General features: G+C 42.0%; 1 protein-coding gene across 1 annotated transcript in view; it reads left to right on the forward strand.

The window, feature by feature from the left end:
- The window catches only part of arid3a (AT-rich interactive domain 3A), a 38,993-nt gene that overhangs the window by 10,023 nt on the left and 7,303 nt on the right, over positions 1-21,667 (forward strand). Inside the window, exons 2-3 of the mRNA XM_070909235.1 lie at positions 3,612-4,376; positions 4,489-4,771. Coding sequence (XP_070765336.1) covers positions 4,036-4,376; positions 4,489-4,771 — 624 coding nt within the window. The 5' untranslated portion in view covers positions 3,612-4,035. The remainder of the gene's footprint in view (positions 1-3,611; positions 4,377-4,488; positions 4,772-21,667) is intronic.

Genomic DNA, 21,667 nt, shown 5'->3' on the forward strand with positions numbered 1-21,667 from the left:
CGGAGAACATACGTAGTGACACAAGTTGAGGGTAATCATGTAGGAAATCATGATGCTTGTGATAAACAGTGGAATGAAACAAAGCGACCACTTCTGCTTCCCTCTGCACAGGAAGAGTCAACAGAACAGCTTTGTTGTAATCACTTCTGTCTTTGAAATTACATGTATGACACACACACTAAGAGAGTGAGAGACGGTAACAGATATTGTTTTTGGCTCAAACATGGAGTGAACACACACAGACATTTGTGCTTATTTGCACACAGGTTCAAAGTGTGGCTGCTTGACATGTTGAGTAATAGGTATTGTAAATAACATTGTGTGCACATACAGACAGTGCATGTATGGGCTGTTCTGACGTGGATTGGCCCATGTCACTTAATGCGAAATAAATGGACACTCCAGAGGTGCCACCTGTTATTCCTGGTAACTTTCCGCTTTGAGCCCACTGTCATGTTTTTGTCCTGTAGTTACAGAGACATGTTGTCTCAGTCAAACCAGATCCAGTTAGGTAAGATGTTTTAATCCTGCTTAAACTGGTGCTATCCATCTGACAACTGCAGGCATTCAGTTGTGCCTCTATCGCCCTTAAAGAATGTAATGAATCAATATTGAATATCTGTCGGCTGCCTCACTGCATCTGCTCCGTCAGTTGTCACTTCCTTCACCCTCTGAAGAAACACAAGTTTCACAGCTCTTATTTCCTTGCGCAACATTTCTCTAACATACAACCATAGTATAGGGTGACTGAAATATGTTTTCCTGTTGCTTGACAGGGTTGGCAATATAGAATTTTGTCAATGTGTCGCATTTTAATAAACTCTTTGCTGTTGAGGAGGAACTTGTGAAGCACATTTTGTGGCTCAGTCATCTGACCAGTTGAGCTGAAGTGAGTAGCTGCAGGGTGTCAACTGCATGCTGATTGCTGCTGGTTGGGTGTTTATTTGGGGCCGAGGGTATTTGTCTTCTTGTTTTTCTTCAGACTTGCTATTATGGCTCAGCCAGTCCATATCTGCCCTCTCCATTATGATTGATTCTTTCTGACCAGATACACAAACTGTGATAATTGTTGCGCGTTTTAAGAGGTTACTCAGCTTTCCTTTACTGTTTCCTGCAAATTATTGTATTTTTTTAAGACGTGGAGAAACCAGATAAGCAAAACTGCATCATAAATATATCCCCCTGGAAACAAGTGCCGTGCAACACATTTTTGACTGTAATGGTCTCTTTTTCCATGAGGAAAGCTGTATTAACACATCTGATAGGTCACTTGTGACACGTACAATACCGTGTGCTTTTGGAGATTACTGACATTGTATAAAGATTAGCTGAACTCACAGATGAGTCAGACCCCTGTACACAAGCTGTTGTTAGTTTCCATTTGTTGCACTGGCTGATAGAGAAACACATGTCTTGGCTGAAACATCTGCTTTCAGAGTAACAGTGATAACCAGGATGTTTGTGGGTGTTGTCTCTCTTCTCATCATGTATTCATGACTATGTAAACATAAGATATGGAAAACAGTCTTCCTTTCAACTTAATTTCACTCGCCAGCCTTTGGACAGACATTGGACCTTACGTATATATACTGTTTATCTTGTGTTGTGAACGTGCCTACATTGTACTGCTCTACCCATGAAATGTTAGTATGATTTTCTGTGTTATTCCAGTGATCACGTGAGCCGCACGCAGGAGAAAAACAACCCTCTTTCCCTACAAACAATGATTATATCCTCAGTGCAGTGTGATGATGAGGAGCATTGTGGGCAAGGATTGCTGTGGTGGCCACATTTTACATGTATGTAAACTGTATGCAGTGTTTCCCCCATGTCGTGTGGTCTTCATTTTGCCTTTAAGAGCTAACTCAAGAATAATGTGTGAAGCCACTCTGACGTTAACACAAATGTTTTTAACTGGGTTTTTTTTACATGGATGTGGTCAGTTGTAATAATGGCAAATATCAGCTGGAAATATCAGCTATCAGTGCAAGAGTGTAAGACAAAACGGTCAGAACAAAATAATCTCTAGAGTTTCTGTGAAATAATCACATGTAAAACATGTGATAGGGGGAACAAAGGTAGAAAGGACTTTTTTGTGGAGTCTTCTGACAATATCATTTACAGTATATCACTATTTAGGTGTCTTTCAGCAACCTAAAACCAAAATATCAGCACAGGGGGGTTGACTTGTGGAACAAATTAAACTATAACTCATACAAGAACATCATTCATACTTTCATCCAGACTGTACTCGGTGTAAAAGTGCAATGCAAAACCTGAAGTTTCTGAACAAGAACAAGATCAGGGCAGGTGGTGGTTACAGAGGTCTGTCATGTATTAGTCAGCGTAGCTGGATGAGTGGTGGTTTACAGTCACCGCTGCCTTCTGTCATGACTGATACTTCAGCATGTCCGGCACCTGCACTTGAAATTAATTTCCCCATGTGCTGTTGACTTGGTGTGCAGCTCTTATCTCTGCCTGACTAATCTGAGCCACAGCCTCCCCAAACTTCTTAACATTTTGAACACGTTCTGAGTAAACGGAGAGCGGGCAGGAAAGACCGTAACTCTCCCTCTAGTATAACTCTGGGGTATAGGTGGGATCACCGTTGTGTTAGGACAGTTGACAATAGGGAACAGACACTATTGATACCAGAATGTTGAAGCTCATTGCAAATAACAGAGACCACTTTGCATACCTGAGCACTTTTGGCAACAGGTATGTAGGAGAAGCACTGAAGCACTGCTGTCTCTTACTTGCAATAAAACATTTTAATGAGTGGAAATACACACCAGTCATACCTGAGCAAAGTCACACCTCTGAATATTAAGTGTGTGTGTTTTTTTTTGCTGGTACGCTGAAATTAATCTTGGCTTTGAGCCAACCAGGTGAAGAAAGTGACGGTTCTTCCTGTGATTTCACTTCCTCTTGTTGTTGAGGCTGAAACATTGTGTCCTCTGTGAGCAGCTTGTCTGGTCTGTTACTCTGTGTGAATAAATCCAGCACATATTGCACAACGGACATGCTTCACATGGATTTCAGACTGAAATTGGCATTTTTGTGTGTGAGATAGGGCTTTTTACTTCTCTGTCACCTTGTCTTAACTCGTGATTTGAGTTGACAGGGCGGCTCTGTAGTCATTGCTGTAGTTTTGTGCTCTTCTGCAACTCACAAAACTCCAGTCAGGCACTTGATAGTCATAAATCTAAAAGTGACTGATCAAGTTCCTCAAATAATATGTTGGACTTTTTTTGCCGTATCATCCATTAACATTGTTTACATCTTTGTATAACAGGGGGGCTGCAAAAACAGGGAAATGGAGCCAATGCGATGCCAAAAACAAAATTACAACGTACACAAAATAAGACTTATTTATCAGGACAGTATATCATTAGAAGAGAGCGTATTGAAGGTGTCCACTTTAGTGAAAGGTCAGTGAATGGAAAATTGAGTTGAGACATATTTGACTGGTCTGATGCTTGGGGGAAAGTTGTTGAACAGTTTTGATGCTGCCACAACAAAAAGCTTTCGCCCTTCAACTGAAGGTATTGATGTTAACAGACAGTGAGGAAGTAGCAGTCTGACAGTCATTCTTTTTTTCTCTCCCTCAGGTCTTTGTAGTCTGTCAGCAAACTCTTGGACTCCTACCCTCACATCCGCTACTTGTGCCTCATTGAACGCTGTGCGACTCAGCTCTGCTGCTGGCTTTGGTTTCCCCCCAACTGCAGGAAAAACCATTGAGACAAGAGAGAGGCCTCTGTCTCCAGAACTGCAGCTGACCTCTGACTGCATGTCTCAGAGCTCTGACCGAGCCCCCTCCTCGTCCTCCTCCTACTCCTCCAAGGACCCACATTTCCACATAACCGGCAAACCTCCAGCCAGCTGCTAGCTGCTTCACCACAGGCACGGTTGGCAATTGCTCTCCCTGGGCAGAAGGATCGACCGTCGTCCTCCAACCGGCCCCCGATTGGTGCTTCTTCAGTGGGGGAGGGAGGGGAAGGAAGGCAGCTGAACGCCGTGCCGCTCTCCCCGGAGATGAAGCTGCAGGCTGTCATGGAGAACCTGCACAGGCAGCAGAGGGCCAAGCTGCTGATGGAGCAGCAGTTACAGCAGCAAGCCGCCGTACAACACACTCAGATCCGCACAGGTGGAGGAGGAGGGGATGAGCCAATGGGGAGCCCGGCCCCTGAGGCGGAGCAGGCCCAGATGGCAGCACTAGCGGCCATGCGTGCTGTGGCGGCCGGGCTGCAGAGGGTGTCGGACAGCCCCATGTCAGAGCGCAGCAGCGGCGGCGAGGACGACGGTGACGATGATGACAATGATGAAGGGGAAGAGCATTACAAGGATATGATGGGGTCAGATGAGGAGGAGCAGATGTAAGTACTGACTTTCTTCAGTCAAGTTGCCCTAAAACATATCATCTGTGCTGGTGGTGGTCTTCATTGGTGCACTTCTTTTTAAACAATATTCTGTTTTTAATACACACAGCAAACAGAAATGGGACGAGGAAGACTTTGAAGGCGAGATGGAAGAAGACTTTGACGACGATCTGGCAGAGGAGGGTCTGCCGACGGGCCATGATGCAGTGGCTCCTGGGAAGGGCATCCTCCTGCTGCCCCACCGTCAACTCCACCCCCACTCCCAGCTGCTGAAGGCCCGTCCCAGTGTCGACCAGGAGCCTCGCGTAGCCATCTTACCTCCCCACGCCACGCACGGCCATCTGGGCGGGCAGGACCATGGAGACTGGACCTACGAGGAGCAGTTCAGACAGGTAAGATGTCTTTGTATTTCTTCATATAGGAAGTGTGTTCTTCTGTTGCAGTTTCACCCAACTAAATGGGCGACAATTACATAAAAAAACATTGCTACTGGAGATTCAGTCATGTCAAAGTCAGCTGAATCCCTAAAATATCCTAAAGTCAGCTGGTGTAGCACACTGAGGATGTGCATAAATCTAAAATGTTGGTTGTTGACACGTGAGCCACATCTGGCCTTCGCACCCCTCACATCATGTCACTTTCTCAGCTGCACATGAAGTAATCTGACCACGGTGGGAAATTAACACCAACCACCGGCCAAATGTTGATAAAACCTAAGCTAAGGCTTTTAAGTTTGTCTTTGCCACCTGATGTTCTGGCAGTACATCTGTTAAAGGTTCTGGCCTACGCGATCAGTTTTTCTGGTAGAGCAGCTTAGTGCCCGCTGAGATTTGACATTTGCTAACTAATGTGGCCTAAGAGTGAAAAGAAAAAAGGTAGTTTCCTGTCATGAATAGGACTGCGAGCTGAGGAAGAGAAGCTGAGGCGAGGGGGAGGGGGAAGGGCTGGGTTAGGGTGCATTTTAACAGCTTTACCACGCTGGCGTTTACTGTAAACATGCTAGTGGGCTGGATATTATGAGGGAGGCCCCGGTGGAATAAGACAGGCTGTTTACATGGAAGAGATTTAAGTCTGTCAACAGCTAAGTTTAGATGGAGGGCTGCTGTCGAGAGACTGGGGAACAATGTTAAATCCACTCACTGTTCTTGGCTCATGATAAATTAAAAAAAAAACACTTATCATTCATACTTACTTTCTTTGCATTTTCTGTCATCTTGTTTGGTGAAACATTGGACAACATTTGGAGAAATTGGATGATTACATAAATTATCTTCTCGAGAGATATAAGATACAAGCCTTTGAGAAGAAGAGTGAGCTTTTCTGACGAAGTTATTTATGTCACAAAAGAAAAAAAAAATTGATTATTGGTAGCTGCATTTTTAATTTCCTTAATTTAATCTATTTATCAATGAAACTCTTTAAACTTGCCTCTGCTTTTGTGTTAAAAACTAAGGCTGGTTTACTGGGATTAAAGTGTGGCATCTACCCAGCCACCATTTTATGCAAAGGCAGCTTATATGACATAATGGAAGCCACTGTTGAAATGCAAACATGGCCTGTAGCAGTATTTCAAACCATAAAACATGTTTGACAGTATGAGCAGCAGCTTGGCTTTTGTCTGAGCACAGATTATTTAACTCTTAGAAAAGAATATTGGTTTGGGATTTCAGTAATTTATATAGCTGCCTTCAGTATGTTGGAGGTAAATTAACATTTCACCCAGCCTACATGTGCTTCATTTTTAAACCCTAACCATAGATTCTGTAATTTAAGGCCTATTTCTTGTAATTACAGAGCGTATGGAATATAACTCCCCTAAAACCTATACTCTGCTTCTCTAAATAGTCCACCCCTCCCTCCGTAAAGCTTTGTGTGAATGACTTGAATTTATACCCTCAACAGTTGGTGGTTTTCAAACGTCAGGTAGGACATGCAGTGCATTTTTATCATGACATGTCAGTCAGTCAGTCACCAACGGTTACATAATCAAGACAGCCAGTATCTTGGCTGTTAAGATAGTGTTACCCAATCCATTGTTGATTAAAATGGATGTCACGCCTATACAACGTCAAACTCAGAGGGGAAGACCAAAACCACATGCTGTCATTTAAAACCTTATGGATTTTAACGTGATATAAGGAATCAAGCAACAACAGTCACATCTGTTTGCTGGGAGTCGTGGCTCTCAACCTCCTTACTGCTGATAGTTTATGATATTGTGAATCCAGGTTTTTAGTCTTGCACACAGGACTAATTTTGGCCTAGGATGATTACAGTGATTAGTAATAATTGCAGCTTCGGCCTGTGATTATAATTCTCTGTGAATGTGCTGTGTCTGCAGTGTGTAAAGCAAAAATGACCGACCTGTTATGATGAAGACAGCCTGTCCCCTGATAATTCTAACCCCATGCAAATCAAACTCAGTGATTTCAGCCTTAATTTATATGTAGTGGGTGCCATTTGTCTTCCGCTTCTTCTTTTTTTGTGGTTTCTTCTCATCATGTGAAAAGGAGACAGTAGTTAAATCTACAGACCACAGTTCTAAAAGCATTTTCAGTGCAAACTTCCTCATGAACTTTTCTTGATCAGGAGGATAAAATGAAGGTTGAAATTATATTCTAATATCTGTACATTTGAGCATAACCATACAAGCCAGAGGCAGAATATCATAACTTACTAGGGATGCACGCAAACATATGTACCACTTTGAATTTGTGCAACCGTCTGAAACATCACCAAAGAAAATCTGTATGATGCAGCTTTCAGAGCTAGAAAACCTTCCCCTGAAAACGGCTATCACCCGATCACACACGCATCCATAGTTGGGCTTTATAGAGTTCATTGTGATAACTGACAAGCTCTCATAGGCTGACAGACTTCAGAGGCTGTGACATAAAAATATGACTGTTGTCATCACTGTGCAAAACAAGGGAAACCAGGGGATTTGTATGCTTGGCAAAGAAAGGCAGCAGTGTACCCTTAACCAATAATGATCATATTGTTTGTTCTGTCTACATGAAGACAATAATGAAAGTATTTTTATCACTTCAAAAGTTTGCCTCTAAGAATCATGTGAGAAAGTCATGATCTCAAGTCTGAGTGATTCTCATTTTGAGCAGCATTGTGAAACCCTTTAACTTCCACTCCCATGTGTTCTTCAGTTGAATCATGTGCAGGTTGAGTGATTTGGAGGGCACTGGGTGGGGAGGAAGGGGTTAAGGTTGTACAGTTTATTTTGGGCAGGTGGGTGTAGGCTGTTGGAATGTGCCTGAGGGAGGGTGATAATGTGGCCACTTGGAGCCCCAGATCCTCAGCAGAAACCTGGCGTGCCTCTATCAGTCCGCAGCAGTTGGAGCTCTTCCAAACTGAGAACTGTCCTTTTCTCTCTTACGTTTAGGTCACTTCATTTGTATATAGACCAATATCACGTACAATGTCTCTATGGGCTTCACGGCAGCAATGATCCCTGACCCAGTCCAAGGTAAACCCCTCCATAAAAAACCTTTGGAAAAATTGGAAAAACCTCAAGAGTAGAAATTATAAAGAGAGATCCCCCTCCTCACATGACAGGAAGTAACACTTAATAGAAATACAAAACAGGTCCAGTACTATTGTAGTGATGATCAGTAAAGTAAGTCGGTCCAGTGAAACGAGTGCAATAACATAGGTTCAATGAAAGTCTTTGAATAAGTTAAACATCAGTTCTTATAACTTATCTAGGTCCAAGGCACTGTGTAGGTGAGAAAACATGCACACAAACCCCACTTTTAGCTGAGGTTTGCCCCAGGCTGTGTGTGGTTACGATATATCAGCGCAACCTGCATTCCTGTTGGATCACCCGGCCACCTTCCCCTCTCCCCGCACTCTCAGCTGAAAGGTCAGACTAAATCAAGCCAGGAGGCGCTGTCTGTTCGGATGTCTGATTACACTGTGGTTTTAAGTGAATTAATCAAAATATTCAGGGCACTTTGCCAGCGGCGTCATATCTGTCTGTGGCAGAGTGTGGCAGAATTAAATAAAGGTCAAGGAATCATGCAGATATCAAATTATGCCAGCATCGTTGGATTATTTTGTAATTGAAACTGATTTGCTTTGCTGGTGGAGTGCCATTTCAGTGATACCAATGCAGCCCTCCTCCAAGCCTTGAGCTTCCCCCAATACATCTGCAACTTCCATATATCCATATCAATATCACACTTTGCATTGCACTCTGCATTTTTATTTTCAGGAAACTTTCACGCTCCTTTTAAAGTTGATGGTACAAGTGCTATCCTGTAGCCAATAGGCTTGCATGCATCTGTTCCAATCAGCCACCAGTCAGATGCTGGAAAGGTTTGGCTGCGTTTATTGAGTCACTCAGCTAATATTTCAATGTTGAATAGATCTGAACAAGTGATTTTAGTTTGATTAAAACAATACTTTCCTGGTTTTCAAGAGATATGTGACATGGCAGTGCTTGTGATCAGCTGGAAAATAAACATGGGGTTCCTGACCAGAAGGTAGACTCCATTAATATGATTGATATTGAGTTTCCAACCAACAACAGGTTGTCTCTAGGCTCACAATTGCAGTTGCAGGACAATACTTTTAATATCTAAGCAAACAAAGTACATCAACCTCGCATGAGACACTTTATTGAAGGGTCAGATCACCCAAATTATAAAAAGAAATGTATTTCCTCACCCTCAGTGATATGTAGCCATGCAGATACTGTAGCTTCTAAAGTTTTCATAGTTGAAAGTTACAGTGAAAACTGTTCACATACAGTGAAGCCTGTAGATTATCTAAGTAGAGCAGTAATGGGGACATTGTTTTGGGAAACTTTGAGCACTTGAAATAAAACCCATTTACTTCCATTGTATTGGGCCCACAGAAAAGGGATAGATATCTAAAGCCTTTCGAAACTACCTACATTGCTAGATAGATAGATTTCCACCAGTAATTGGAATGAAGTTTAGATTTAGCCACTAGCTAATTTCCGTCTGCAGTATCTGGGCAATATACAAATAATAATGCCACAAATTTGTAAAAGTATTAAGAAGCATCATAATTCAATGAAATAATACAATTTAGAATCCCACCATTTTACCTTAGCTACATTAGCTACATTAGCTACGTTTGCTAGCCAGCCTAACCTTCTGGCTAGCTAATAGCTCTGTAGATAAACCTGTTGGCTAGCCGCTGGTCTCTCAACATTATGAACGTGAGAGATGAAGGAATGAGAAAAGTCACGGCAAATTATGTTTTTTATCACTTAATTTCTAACTTCATTTCACCGGACCGGACGCTCTTCCCTCTTCTGCCATTCATGTTGGTCAGTTAGCTAATCTGTTCTCCAGAAACACTGTAGTTCTTTGCCTCCAGAACAGCTCAATTACAATCTGGTTTCATGAATGTGTAGTCTCTTCAATGCTATGGTATACATTCATATAAGTGCCTCACTCCGCTGCCCCTTTATAAACAATATCCTCCTCAGGCCAGAAATCGTCCAGAGGCCACACAGAGCCTTTGAAGTCTCCTCTCCTGTGTCTCTGTCTGCATTAAACACCAGCAGCTGGGCAGATGGAGCCCAGATGGACAGTAAAGTAGGGATGTCTTTAAAAATTCATGGCACTCACCATGATCAGGGCGAATGGAGGGGAGTTGGCATTAAACATTAAATTGCTCACACACACACATACACTCATTGGGAGTGGGGGGAAGGGGGCTGTTAGTGAATACAGGAAGTATAGCTTGAATGAGAGCCAATTGGGAGCGACACTTATTGGGATTGCCGTCAGGTTTCTGCTGATACAGCTGTCTGATAAGTGCTTGTTGGGTTTATATTCCTCTGTAGTTTCGTCCTGGCCTTTTGATCTGCCTCAGGGTTGTATGAATAGGCCCGACCATGTTGTTTTTGCATGAACTTGTGCATTTTCACAGCTGTAGATTTATTTAATTAAATAGCACCAGAAAGGCCAAACTGAAATCCGCTGAGAGCTGCCTTGAATTTTAGAATGAAAATGTATGGACTTTCTAAATGTTTGTTTCTGAGCCCACTATCTCCACACACTCCAGTTCATAGGTTGACAAAATCATGCAATGGATCATTTGTATTCCATTAAATTAACAGCTTGTTGTCCCTCTTAGATCCCCAAATCCTCTGGCCTTTTCACACACTGCTTTTAACACATTTTCTTGGATTTAACTCATTATTATTAACTCCAGAGCAACAGACTATTTGAACTTGTGTAAAATGGATCATCTGGAATAGCTTTCTTAATTGGAGTCTGCAGGGGTTGAATTAATCAGCACTGGGGAGTTTTCATTTAATTTACTGTGTTTTGACTGGAGAAACCTCTGTGTGCAGCGATCTGTGTTTAACAACAAGAAAAGAGGAGGTTAATGGGCCCTGTTCATGTCATGAAAACAAAAGGCCGAGGCAGCATGGGAAGACCTCTGAAAGTCTTCCTGTTGAGTGGAGGGAGAACAGCGCGGGAGGAGAAAGAGGAGGAGGTGTGACTGAGGGAACAGGAAAAAGTCAGTCGGTTGGTGTTGGGCTTTGAAGCGCTGCCAAGTAGAGTGTGTAGTAGTACATGCTCGTTTTGACTGTGAAGCACTGCAGAGCGTTAGAGTTGTGTCCAACGCCCAGCGTGCAGCGTGGAGCTGATGTCAGAAACTGTGCAGCCATGGGGATTCTGGAAATGTAAACAAAGAGCAGGAATGTAAACAAAGATTGCGTAAAGGCTGAGGCTAGCTCTTTCGTTCTGTCCTTTTCTTTGGCTGTTGTGTTATGTTGTACAGCATTGATTTAATTTTGGCACGTTCCTTGATTACTTATGTGGTTACACCCTCAAGCTTCCTCTTGACTTCAACATGTCGAAGCCTTCTTAAAGAATGAGGAAATAAAGATTTTGAGGCGGGACAGACTCGCACAAATCCTTCATTGTCTTGGCCACTGTTGTGTGTGAATCTCACTTCTGATCTCTCTCTTCTTCCTCTCTAAAGGACATATGTGAGTGCTGGTTCATCTCTTTCTTTCCCTTTTCCTTTTTATGGCCATGCATAAGGAAGTCTGTACTGCAGCCTTGTGTCTCAATATGAGCGCAAAAATCGATCTTGAGTGGGAGTTGTCAACAAACAAAGAGACATCTTTTCATACAACGACCCACTGGAAGGCATTCATTTGAGCAAAAGCAGTGCATGGGTGCTGTCACTTTCGCATGAAAAAGGTAGTGTGTGTTGAAAGCTCTCATTCTTGAAAGAATCAGTTTAGAAATAGGTCAAACGTAGATAGAGATATCTTTTTCAAGGTCTGAATCCTGCCTGTGCAGTCAATGGTATGCAGAGCAGGGCACAATTCTCTGGCATTGTATCATAAAAGACCTTGTGAGTGCTTTGATCCATAATTTTCAAGGCTCATTTGACTGTGACAACAGTCTCGCTGCACTGTCTTGTCTGTATGATAATAGCTTAATTGTTTGGGCATGGCAGGAGGTCTGAGCTGTCAGGCTCTGTTCACACTACAGATACAAATAGTGATTCTTAACCTACATTTCACACCAATATGAACTGATAATAGACCTTTTTTACCTCATATGTTTTGACATGTCATAACAGGAAAGCCACAGGTGTAACTAATAACATTGGTAATGGCAGCTTTACATAAGGCCAGATAGCCAACTACTCATTTAATCCAGCCAGCCAGCAACCTCACGATTGTGCATTAAGAATTAAAGAGTCCACTGAAAGGGCATTTTCCATATACACCACACAGATGATTATGGGGTTAATTATGAATTATTATTGCACTTTTTACAGCAGAGCCATCTCTAAGATGCATTGCAAACACACACTAAAACAGACAATGTTGTGAAAGTAACAGGCCTATGTTAGGTCTGTAAATGGCTTTACTGGCGGCCATGCACGCACTTGATACACAGTCGCACTATTTCACTGATTGACAGTTGGTCCAGAAATGTAGTTATGCGTCAACAAAGACAAGAAATCGGATGGCAGCTAAAGATTCAGAAGAAGGTCTGTAACAGTGAAGAAGCATTTTTTTCCTGCTTGTATTCAAACAGGGTGTATACAAGCATCAACACTATTTACAACTATGTTTGCAAGCATGCAAACATAGATGTAAACTATCTCGTCAACTCTGTGAGGAAGTGATAACGTGTTTATTAGGCCTGAAGAATCCACACAATGCATTTTGCATTTTGGTGATAAACTGAGTGTAAACTTAACTTTGTGTTTATAGAAAAGCTATAGCAGGGCACATTCAAGTTGCATAAATTTGCTTTTCTTTGAGTTTGAGTTTGCGCTGCCAAGTGTTACAGATCAGAATCTAAAGACTGCCGCTCCATGTAAAGGACAAACCCAGGGGTTGCTTGAGGTCAAACTGCAGCCCATCCACTTATTGACCGGGCAGGCTTGTCCACGTGGCCACAACATCTTTGTCTCTGATGAGCCACATGGACAGATCTCTGCCCTCCGTGTGGCTGGGTGTGCCAGATATGTTTTTAAGGCCACCATTGTCAACCATTAAACTCATTGCCCTGCCCATCCATCACTCTGATTGACGGCGCAGGCACACGACCATGTGTCTCCCCCTCTGCACAGCAAGGTGCTCCATACTGAGGAGCAGCAGTGTAGCACAACGCCCTTTTTTTTTTTTTAGCCTTCCCCGGCCAGATTAAATATCTCTCACATGTCTTTGCCCTGTTTATATACAAGCACTGTTACAGACCCTCCTCTGAACCTTCATCTACCCCTCTATCTCTGTCTCCATCTTCATGCCTTCAGACGCAAATGTTATCACGGCATCTGCACTGGCGCTGAATAAATACCTTGAGCTTTCACACAAACGTGCATTAGATTATTATCTTATTATCTAGGTCAGACTTTTTCTACCATTTTGAGGGGAAGGCTAGGTTACAGATCTTATGTAAAGATATTTTGGGCCCTCTTACTAGAAGTAGCAAATAACTGGAGTGTGGTATCAGTTATTTGCTTGCTGTCTTTCAACACGTTGGTTTATGATCTTTAATTGCTGTTACACCCACTTCCCCTCCTTCGGGTCTGCTCAGCTTTGCCCTGCCCAGTTTGGGCATCCATCATCGTGATACTACTCATTAACAGTGCGGTTAGAAGAGATTGCTCACAGCTACATACATCAGACTCTCAAGGGCCCTGGGAAAGCTGGCTGCTATTTCTGATTCTTATCCAGATCTACAAGCCATGGCAGCTGACGGTGGCAGACAGGAATGGAGTGCATGTAAGCGTGGGATAGTGCTCATTCTGGTTTCATGTCCTGTCTTCATCAACTGGTTTTCACCTTTTTCTCATGTCAGCAGGGGATACTGAATATCTAATTATATCCAACAGAAGCTAAGCATAAAAATCCTTTGGCAAAGCCCTGCAGACTGAGGCCTCGCTTACAGCTTCTCACACCATAAAGAGACCATGTCCTCAAAGGTCATTGAATTTCTGGCCCATCATTGAGTTTCCTGAGGTGTATTCCTGCATAAAGAAATTAGTTGTGTCTGGAGAGAGTGAATCTTGCAGATAATAGACATGCTGTGTTTTAACCATGGAAATATTTCTGAAAAAATGGCTGCAGGGCATTTATGAATCACTGCGGCTTAGTGTCGTGCAACAGTTGACACAGTCAAATATGAGGTTTTATTCAGCAGCTATGCAAACTGCCTAACCCTTCTAACTTGCTTATGGCTTTCTTTCATTTTTAGGGTAAATGTGACTGTAGCAGATAAAGTGACATCAGATACAGTCAGTCACACCCTCAGTCGATAGAGTTGAATTTACGAGGTCATCTGGTCAGTTAGGATTATGATGTGTTTGATCCTGCCTGCCAATAAAACACCACTCAATGCATCTGCAATCGGACAGCTCTATTGTTGCTGTTAATTGTGTGCATGTGGGGGATGGGGAAGGGCAGGGCAGAGAGCAGAGGAGACAAAGATGGATTCATTATAGATGTCAGTTTACGGAGACATGTCGGTGCAGTTTCTGTCACGCTGCTGTCAGCTCTGTTGACTGACTGGATTAAGTTATTTTCCAAATGAACACAAGAAGCACAAGGAATCTATGTAATTTTGCACCGACAAAATAAAGAATAGCGGCTAATTTCTACTGTATTTGAACTGTTCAGCGGACATGAAGAAAATAAACTTACTTTCTATCTTTTTTTCTTTTTTCTTTTGATAGAAAACACGTCAAAGGAACCACAACACTTTAATCTTTACTCTCAGAGTACATTGTATGAACATTACCCCACTCCCCCGGCTCAGTATTTTGGTTTTACCTACAATGGCCATAATATGTCGTTGTTCTCTTCGATTCCCTCCGTGAACGCACTGTTTGATTCTGAGATGCTGATGCCAGAATGGTAATTGCACATAACCAGTAGCTACTTTTAACAGTATGCCATAGCGTTTTAAGCACTGATATATAACTAAAAATAGTAACGCTCATTATCTAGTGATGAGCAGTGATAGAGGATGTGACTGAATAGACAAAGGAAAGGCACAAATAAAAAGTCTTTCCACATAAGATCAAAGGAAGGAGACGTCACTGTTTCGGCTCACATTGTTTGATTAACAGGTGATTTCTTGAAACTGTCGTGCAAACAGCAGCAGAACAGAATCCTGAGCAACAAAGAAGAAGAAAAACAAGAACACAGGCTTGTCACTACAAGAATCTCATTCTTTTTATTTGGTGGTCAAGCAGAACAGACAGATTAAGAAATCAGTCCTTTTAAATATCTGGTTTCTCACGCAGCCTTTATCAAGTTAGTACTCACTGTGCAAAGAAATGAAGACCTACTGCACATCTGTGTTTTGATTTCTTTTCTAAAATGTTCCACTGCAGTACACCACATTGTGTTTTGTAAGTCAGCCTGTGTCTCGTGACTTTGACCTGCATCTTTTGATGGAAAAAAAAATCTGATTGCAGTGTATTGTGCCTAAAATAGAGGAGAGATTCAGCAGAATCCTGGCTGTGTTAACTGCTCTGCGGGGTCTGATTATGACCTTACAGTGATGAAGGTAATCAGATAATAGCTTCAATAGTCAAAGTGTAGACTTCAGCGCAGTAAAATTGAATTATGGGCCAATCCCACTCAGTAAAATTCCTTCTGTACACAGAAGAAACTGTGTTTTTACTGAGGCTGCATTTACATGAACCCAAAGCTGATGAACCATTTTTACAAACCAGTTTAGCCTTGACCTCTCTATGAGCTTTTGCACCTAGAAGATCCTCCTCTTAGACATTAAATAGAGATATTTGTCATTGTCCTGCCTGGACCCCACACGCTTTACAAAAACAGCAGACAAAAAAGAAAGAAAAGTCACGAGTTGAACATTTCTCACATTATTAGGACAGTGAGCAAATAAACGAAAAAAGATATGAGGTCATGGGATGATCAGTTAGTCAGTAAGGCAAGTTAGCTTAATTTAAAATAAAATATTGCACATGGCATACAATAATTATGAGGCATCTGGCTCACTGGCTAAATAAACACACCATGTTCTCCACCATGTTCTCCACCATGTTCTCCACCGTCTTTTGGAGTAGCTCATCTGTTCTAGAAGATGTAGGTGTTTGACAATATTGACAAAGAGGTCAGCAGTGGGACTGTTGTTTTTTTGTAATGGTCTTTTTTACCTGCTGCCAGCAAGGCCTTTAGGAGGTAGGTATCATCTTCACTCAGCCTGTCAGGGATATATGTTGATATATAGAGGGATGTGAATGTTGTGCTGATACTAAAACGCAAGGTTTTTGAGATGCTACTTCCTTCCAGAAAATCTGAATAGAGGGACAAGACCAGGAAACATGTGCATGATCAACCATGATTTCTCCACATTCCCTCCAGCAGCAAAGCTGAGTGCCAGTTTGTTTGGACTTCTGTTTGGGAGTGATAAAAAAGCGAATCCAGTTTGTCCAACAGAAGTCTCTCCAGGTCTGGGAGTTGGTGGAGGACGACTGTGTTTCCCAGGCATTCAGCCATGTGTCTTCAGTTATTTCAATGTCCAGCTTTTTTTGGGACCCAAAATTATTTGATCCATCTCTGGTGAGACTGCTGTGACCTCTGACCTCTATGCTTTTGGGTTATTTGTAATCTTAACATGCTTTAAAAAAGCAGGCTTATTCTGATTGAACAGTATAGTTTCTCTTATTACACTGAGACATAATAAAATATCCTATGTAGTGAAAACTCACACCTTCAAGTAAACAAGAGTAAATAACAACCAGTATCATGTGTTCCTTGTTCACTCATTCATATTCATCACATGATAAACACCAGACAGTTTACTTTACACTGAGCAGTGAATTAGGCTTTTCCACTTATCAATCATCATCAGTCACCACTTACATCTGTGATCTCAGGGCCGATAGAGCATTGCATTGTGGGATTGAAGTCATGCACATTCAATGACACCATATTTTCTTTGTGGGAGTACTGACGCGATGCTGTGCTGGTGGTTGTGTTTGCTTTTGTGCATTAATGACACTCATAAAAGGGCTTTGGCATGGAACAATGCAGTGTTTGAATATGTCTGATCATGTGTTCATGAGCCGTATCAAGACCCCCCCCCACACACACACAACCTCCCCCAACCCCTCTCTCTGCAAACCATACTTTCCCTTCCCCCACTCTCATATATATATATATATGTAGTCTGTGTGTGCATGTTTACATTTTAGGTTTCAGCTCTCTTTATGTTTAGCTCTGTGGGTCCACCACTTATTATTGTCTATTCTTTAGCAACAGTTATCCATATTTCATTTGATCTAGTCATGTTTAAAAGTGACCTTGCATAAATGAGACAGCAGCATTTTTCTATTCAATTCAGGCAAGACGATGTGTAGAAAACAAGTTCATACTAATCTCTCTCATGAGAAGAAACAACTCAATGACTTTACTCTCAGCGGGAACCTGGTTTCTGCTGTGTACAACCACAGAACAAATCCAAAGACTTTTATTAAATAAACATATAATGCACCTCAAGGACTCGACTCAAGTCTGTACTTCTTCTACTGCTGTATTACTTATGATAAAACAACCAAACAGATTCACTAATTTCAACAAGATCCTTGGCATAAAGAATAAGAGGTAAATACATTGTCAGTATTAAAGTAGGCATTATCAACTATAAATAGCCTGAATTAATTCTTCACATCATCTGAAGAATATATATATAGTGCTATGTGTGTGCATCAGTGTGCTGTGCAGACATTTAAAAGAATAAACTGATGAGAAGTCGTCCAGTCCTGAAATTTTGAGGATGATTTTTGCACAAAAAGCTGAGTTTCAGTCTCTTTTTTTTTTAACTTGACCCCTAGTGTGTTTGTGTGTGTGTGTGTGTGTGTGTGTGTGTGTGTGTGTGTGTGTGTGTGTCAGCCTCACCTCAAGGTGATTGAGGTGATTGGCAGGTGTAAGGGAGCATGTAGTCGATACCCCGGTCTGCTCTCAGTTTTGGTTTTCAGTTGCAAAGCCTCTATTATGTGCTATGTGACACTTGTGTGCTGCTGGCTTGCTAACTGCCATTTGCATTAACGGTGAAGTGAACCCCTCCTCCATCACACGCATATACACCCCCTCGCCCCCTTACAGTATTACCTACCACCACCACCACCACTTTGATGACTCCAACTGGCTGCTCTTTGGTTATGATTATTTGCAGTATAAAACCACTTTGTTTTCTATGTCTAAGGCCTGTTTATAATTTATCTGCAAACAGGCTGTCGCTGACCTACATACAGGGTGGGAAACTATCAGACAGTCAAACACTAAATAAGTCTGAAGTCTTGCCACTTAAGCAGCTAACCAGACAGCATTTGGTTAACTTTCCACTTCCACCATTTGTCTCCAGTCTTTGAAGCTAAGTTTGCTACTACAAAAAATCTGTATCATCTGTAATTGCGGCTCTTTCTCTCCATTATTGGTTTGAAAGTGTGGAAAAAATGTTTTGTATTGTAAAGTTTCAGAAACTCTGCAGCCTGTTGAACGATCTGGAAATGTGCAGTCTTCTAGTCAGCTCTGGAGTTTTCATGGGCTTTGTTTTGTTACAGGGCATTTGGTGATGGGGCGTGAACTTGCTCCCAGTGTTACCAGTTGGCCCAGTTTCTAGTCGTTTATCTAGTTTCTTGTAGTTTATCTGAATAGCAGAGCTTTAATCCAGGAGGGGCCCCCTGCCCCAGCACACATACTATAGACATGAAAACCTATGTAAGCCTACAATAACCACACCCACCACAGCCTGATAAAGTCTGTGTGTGTGTGTGTGTGTGTGTGTGTGTGTGTGTGTGTGTGTGTGTAGTGGCGTCAGGGGAGTTAGAATGTACATAAAGGTTGTATACATGGAGCTGAGAGAAGGCAAGAGACAAACAGAATGAGAAGATAAAAGTTGAGGGACAAATGGAGAAACAGAGAGGAAAGTAAGTAAACGACAAAAGGAAAAAGAGATAAACAGATACAAAAGGATAATGAGGAAAAACAGAAATGAAGACAGATAGCGAGAAAAGACATGATGGGGGGGGGGGGGCAGTGGGCAGTGGTCTTGCCGGTTGGACAGGATCCTGATTGCAGCAGTTAGTCAGGTCTGAAGCCTCCAACCCCAGACCCATTACAGCTCCATAATGCAGCTGGTCCATTACCAGCTCCTGTCCGAGCCACAGGTTGACATGCTTTAAAGAGAATACATTGTATGAAGAGTGATGTGTACATTTGTAGCCACTGGACAAACCATGTTTAGTGCATTTTTCATTGATTTTACTTCTTTTCTTTTAGTTTTTTTTCCCACCATTTATGTTTTTTTCCATCCTGGTGTTTGATTCAGATACAGATTTTTATCAGGGGCTATGTGTACATGGACGTTGTCCTAAATGAGACAATATTTGGGTTCCTTTTTGTTGCTTGTCGTACTGTTCAATTGATATTTCCTTTACCTGCTACAGAGCACAGCCTCGCCTCTAAAGCATGTTACAGCTAACATGGTTTACCTTTTCGTGTGTCAAAATAAAATCACATTGCTTACAGAAACCTGGACAAGTTGTTGTAATTGTAAATTGTAAATACAAATACGCCCATATGCGGATGTGCGATACATCATCAGGGATCTCTCTATCCAAATATTATTCAGTGTTTATCCCAGTTTTTGTAAAAGTAAAATTGAGTGTTAGAAATATGGTGGCAGACAGAAACAGGAGGTAACAGCTGCGAGAATTTAGATTATAGTCACATGTTCGTTGATACAAAGCAGGATACCGTGTCCACGTCTGTGTTAACAGCGAATAGTGAATGAGACTTGAAACTGGATATGCATTAGTAAGAGGGATACTGTGAGCGTGTTAACACAGTTCACACTTCACTGTAGACTTCCAGCTCCTTCAGTTGGCAGGGAAACAGTGAAACTAATCAACATAGTACCTTTCAACACTGTAACGATGCAGTTGCATGTTTTTAAATCGCTGTGAGTGAACATGACATGACAGTCTCCGCTTTAATAGTTTGTTTAGTGTTGTGTGGTGTTGCTCACACTGATTGCTGGTGTCATACTAGAAAAAGGGGGGGAACTGTGTTTTGTTAGTTCTTTTTTCATACGTTCTGCCCACAAGAACACTGTATGTGTGCGCTCCAGTATGTGGAGGACTGGAGGGACTGGGATCTGAGCATTAGCCCCCTTGTTTCCATGTGACAGCGCTCCCACCACACCACTAGGGAAATATTTGTTTGTATGAGAGAGAGGGGGATAGAGAGCAAATAAAGCAACATGGGGGGATGGGAGTTGGGGGGGGTAATTTCCAAGATTTATGGTGCGGCACTTCACGAAATGCATGCATCCTGTAATTAAAACTCCCCCTTGCCTCCAGCAGGCCTGTACATTAGGCGGCATCCCCCACTGCCCCATCCACCTCAACCCTCTTCAGTCCAACAGCCCCCACCCTTCTGTTTCCCCAGCCCTCTACATAATAAGATCTTATAGCGGCTTGGTGTCACTAATGAGGGCCGAATGCCACAATGAGGGACAGTCTGTTAGTGGTTAGAGGCCACGACTGTCACCATCATACCAGACTTCAGCTGGACAAGCCTTTCGTTTTCATTTTCTCCAGCCGGGTGCTCGAAGCAAACGCAGAAATCTTTTAGTACCTGACTGCAGTTTGGTGTTTTATTCACCTTCCCTTATTGATGTGGTGGCAGAGTAGCTTAGAAGTTAGCAAGTAAATCAGAATTAATCCCGGTATGCAGATTTCTAATCAAATTATTATATATGTTATATTCGATTATTCATTGTAGTCCTTTTTTAACATTCTCTGGTTCCAGATTCTAGGTTTTACTGTTTTTCTCTGTTTTTATATCATTGTATACTGAATATGTTTGGGCTTTGGACCGTTGGTCGGACAAAACAAGTTATTTGAAGACGTCACCTTAGCCTCTGAAAAATTGTAATGAGCATTTTTTTCACGTATTTTAGACATTTTACAGACTAAATGATTAATCAACAGACTAATCGATGAAGAAATAGTTGTTGGTTGCCGCCCTAATTTAAAAATATTGTCAAAATGTCTTTTATGTATGCTGCGCTGCACATATGAACAGTTGGTTCATTTGTACATAGGACCATCATTTGCTCTATAACATATCAGAAAAGAGTGAAAAATGTTCATTTTAATATCCCAAAGTCCTAGGTGACGTCTTCAAGTTGCTTGTTTCGTCCGACCAACAGTCCCAAGACATTCAATATATTACCCCAAGACAAAATAAAAGAGCAAATCCTCACAATTGAGAAGCCGAATGACTGTTTGGTATTAATCGATTCTGAAAACATTTGCTGATCAGTTCTGTCTGTTGAACAATGAATGTCTTCAGCTCTTACGTGCTGTGAGGTTAATGCTTTCCTGTGTGCTCCTCACTACAACACGAGGGTTCACTGTGGTTTGGCCTGCTAGCTGTGGGCTCTTGTGTCTGTGTAGTAACAATACGCTGCCTTTGTTAGTTTGTTTGGAGGTGCTAAGTTGTACACTGTGTTTCACAACATGCCATTTTCAGTAACAGATTATGAAACTCCACGACCTCACATAGAAACTGTGTGATGTGTAGTTGTCAAGACTTTTATGCTTTTATGTGTGTCCTCGAGTTAGACACTGGATCTGTACCACTGCTCACTCATCTATGAGAGAGAACGTTGGCATCAAGTGTGTGACACATAAAGATATAGATATAGATACTTCATTATCACATTGGCAAACTGGGCTGGGAAAACAACCACAAGCTCAATGGCCTC

The sequence above is a fragment of the Enoplosus armatus genome, chromosome 7, assembly GCF_043641665.1.
Source record: "Enoplosus armatus isolate fEnoArm2 chromosome 7, fEnoArm2.hap1, whole genome shotgun sequence".
Taxonomy (NCBI): domain Eukaryota; kingdom Metazoa; phylum Chordata; class Actinopteri; order Centrarchiformes; family Enoplosidae; genus Enoplosus; species Enoplosus armatus.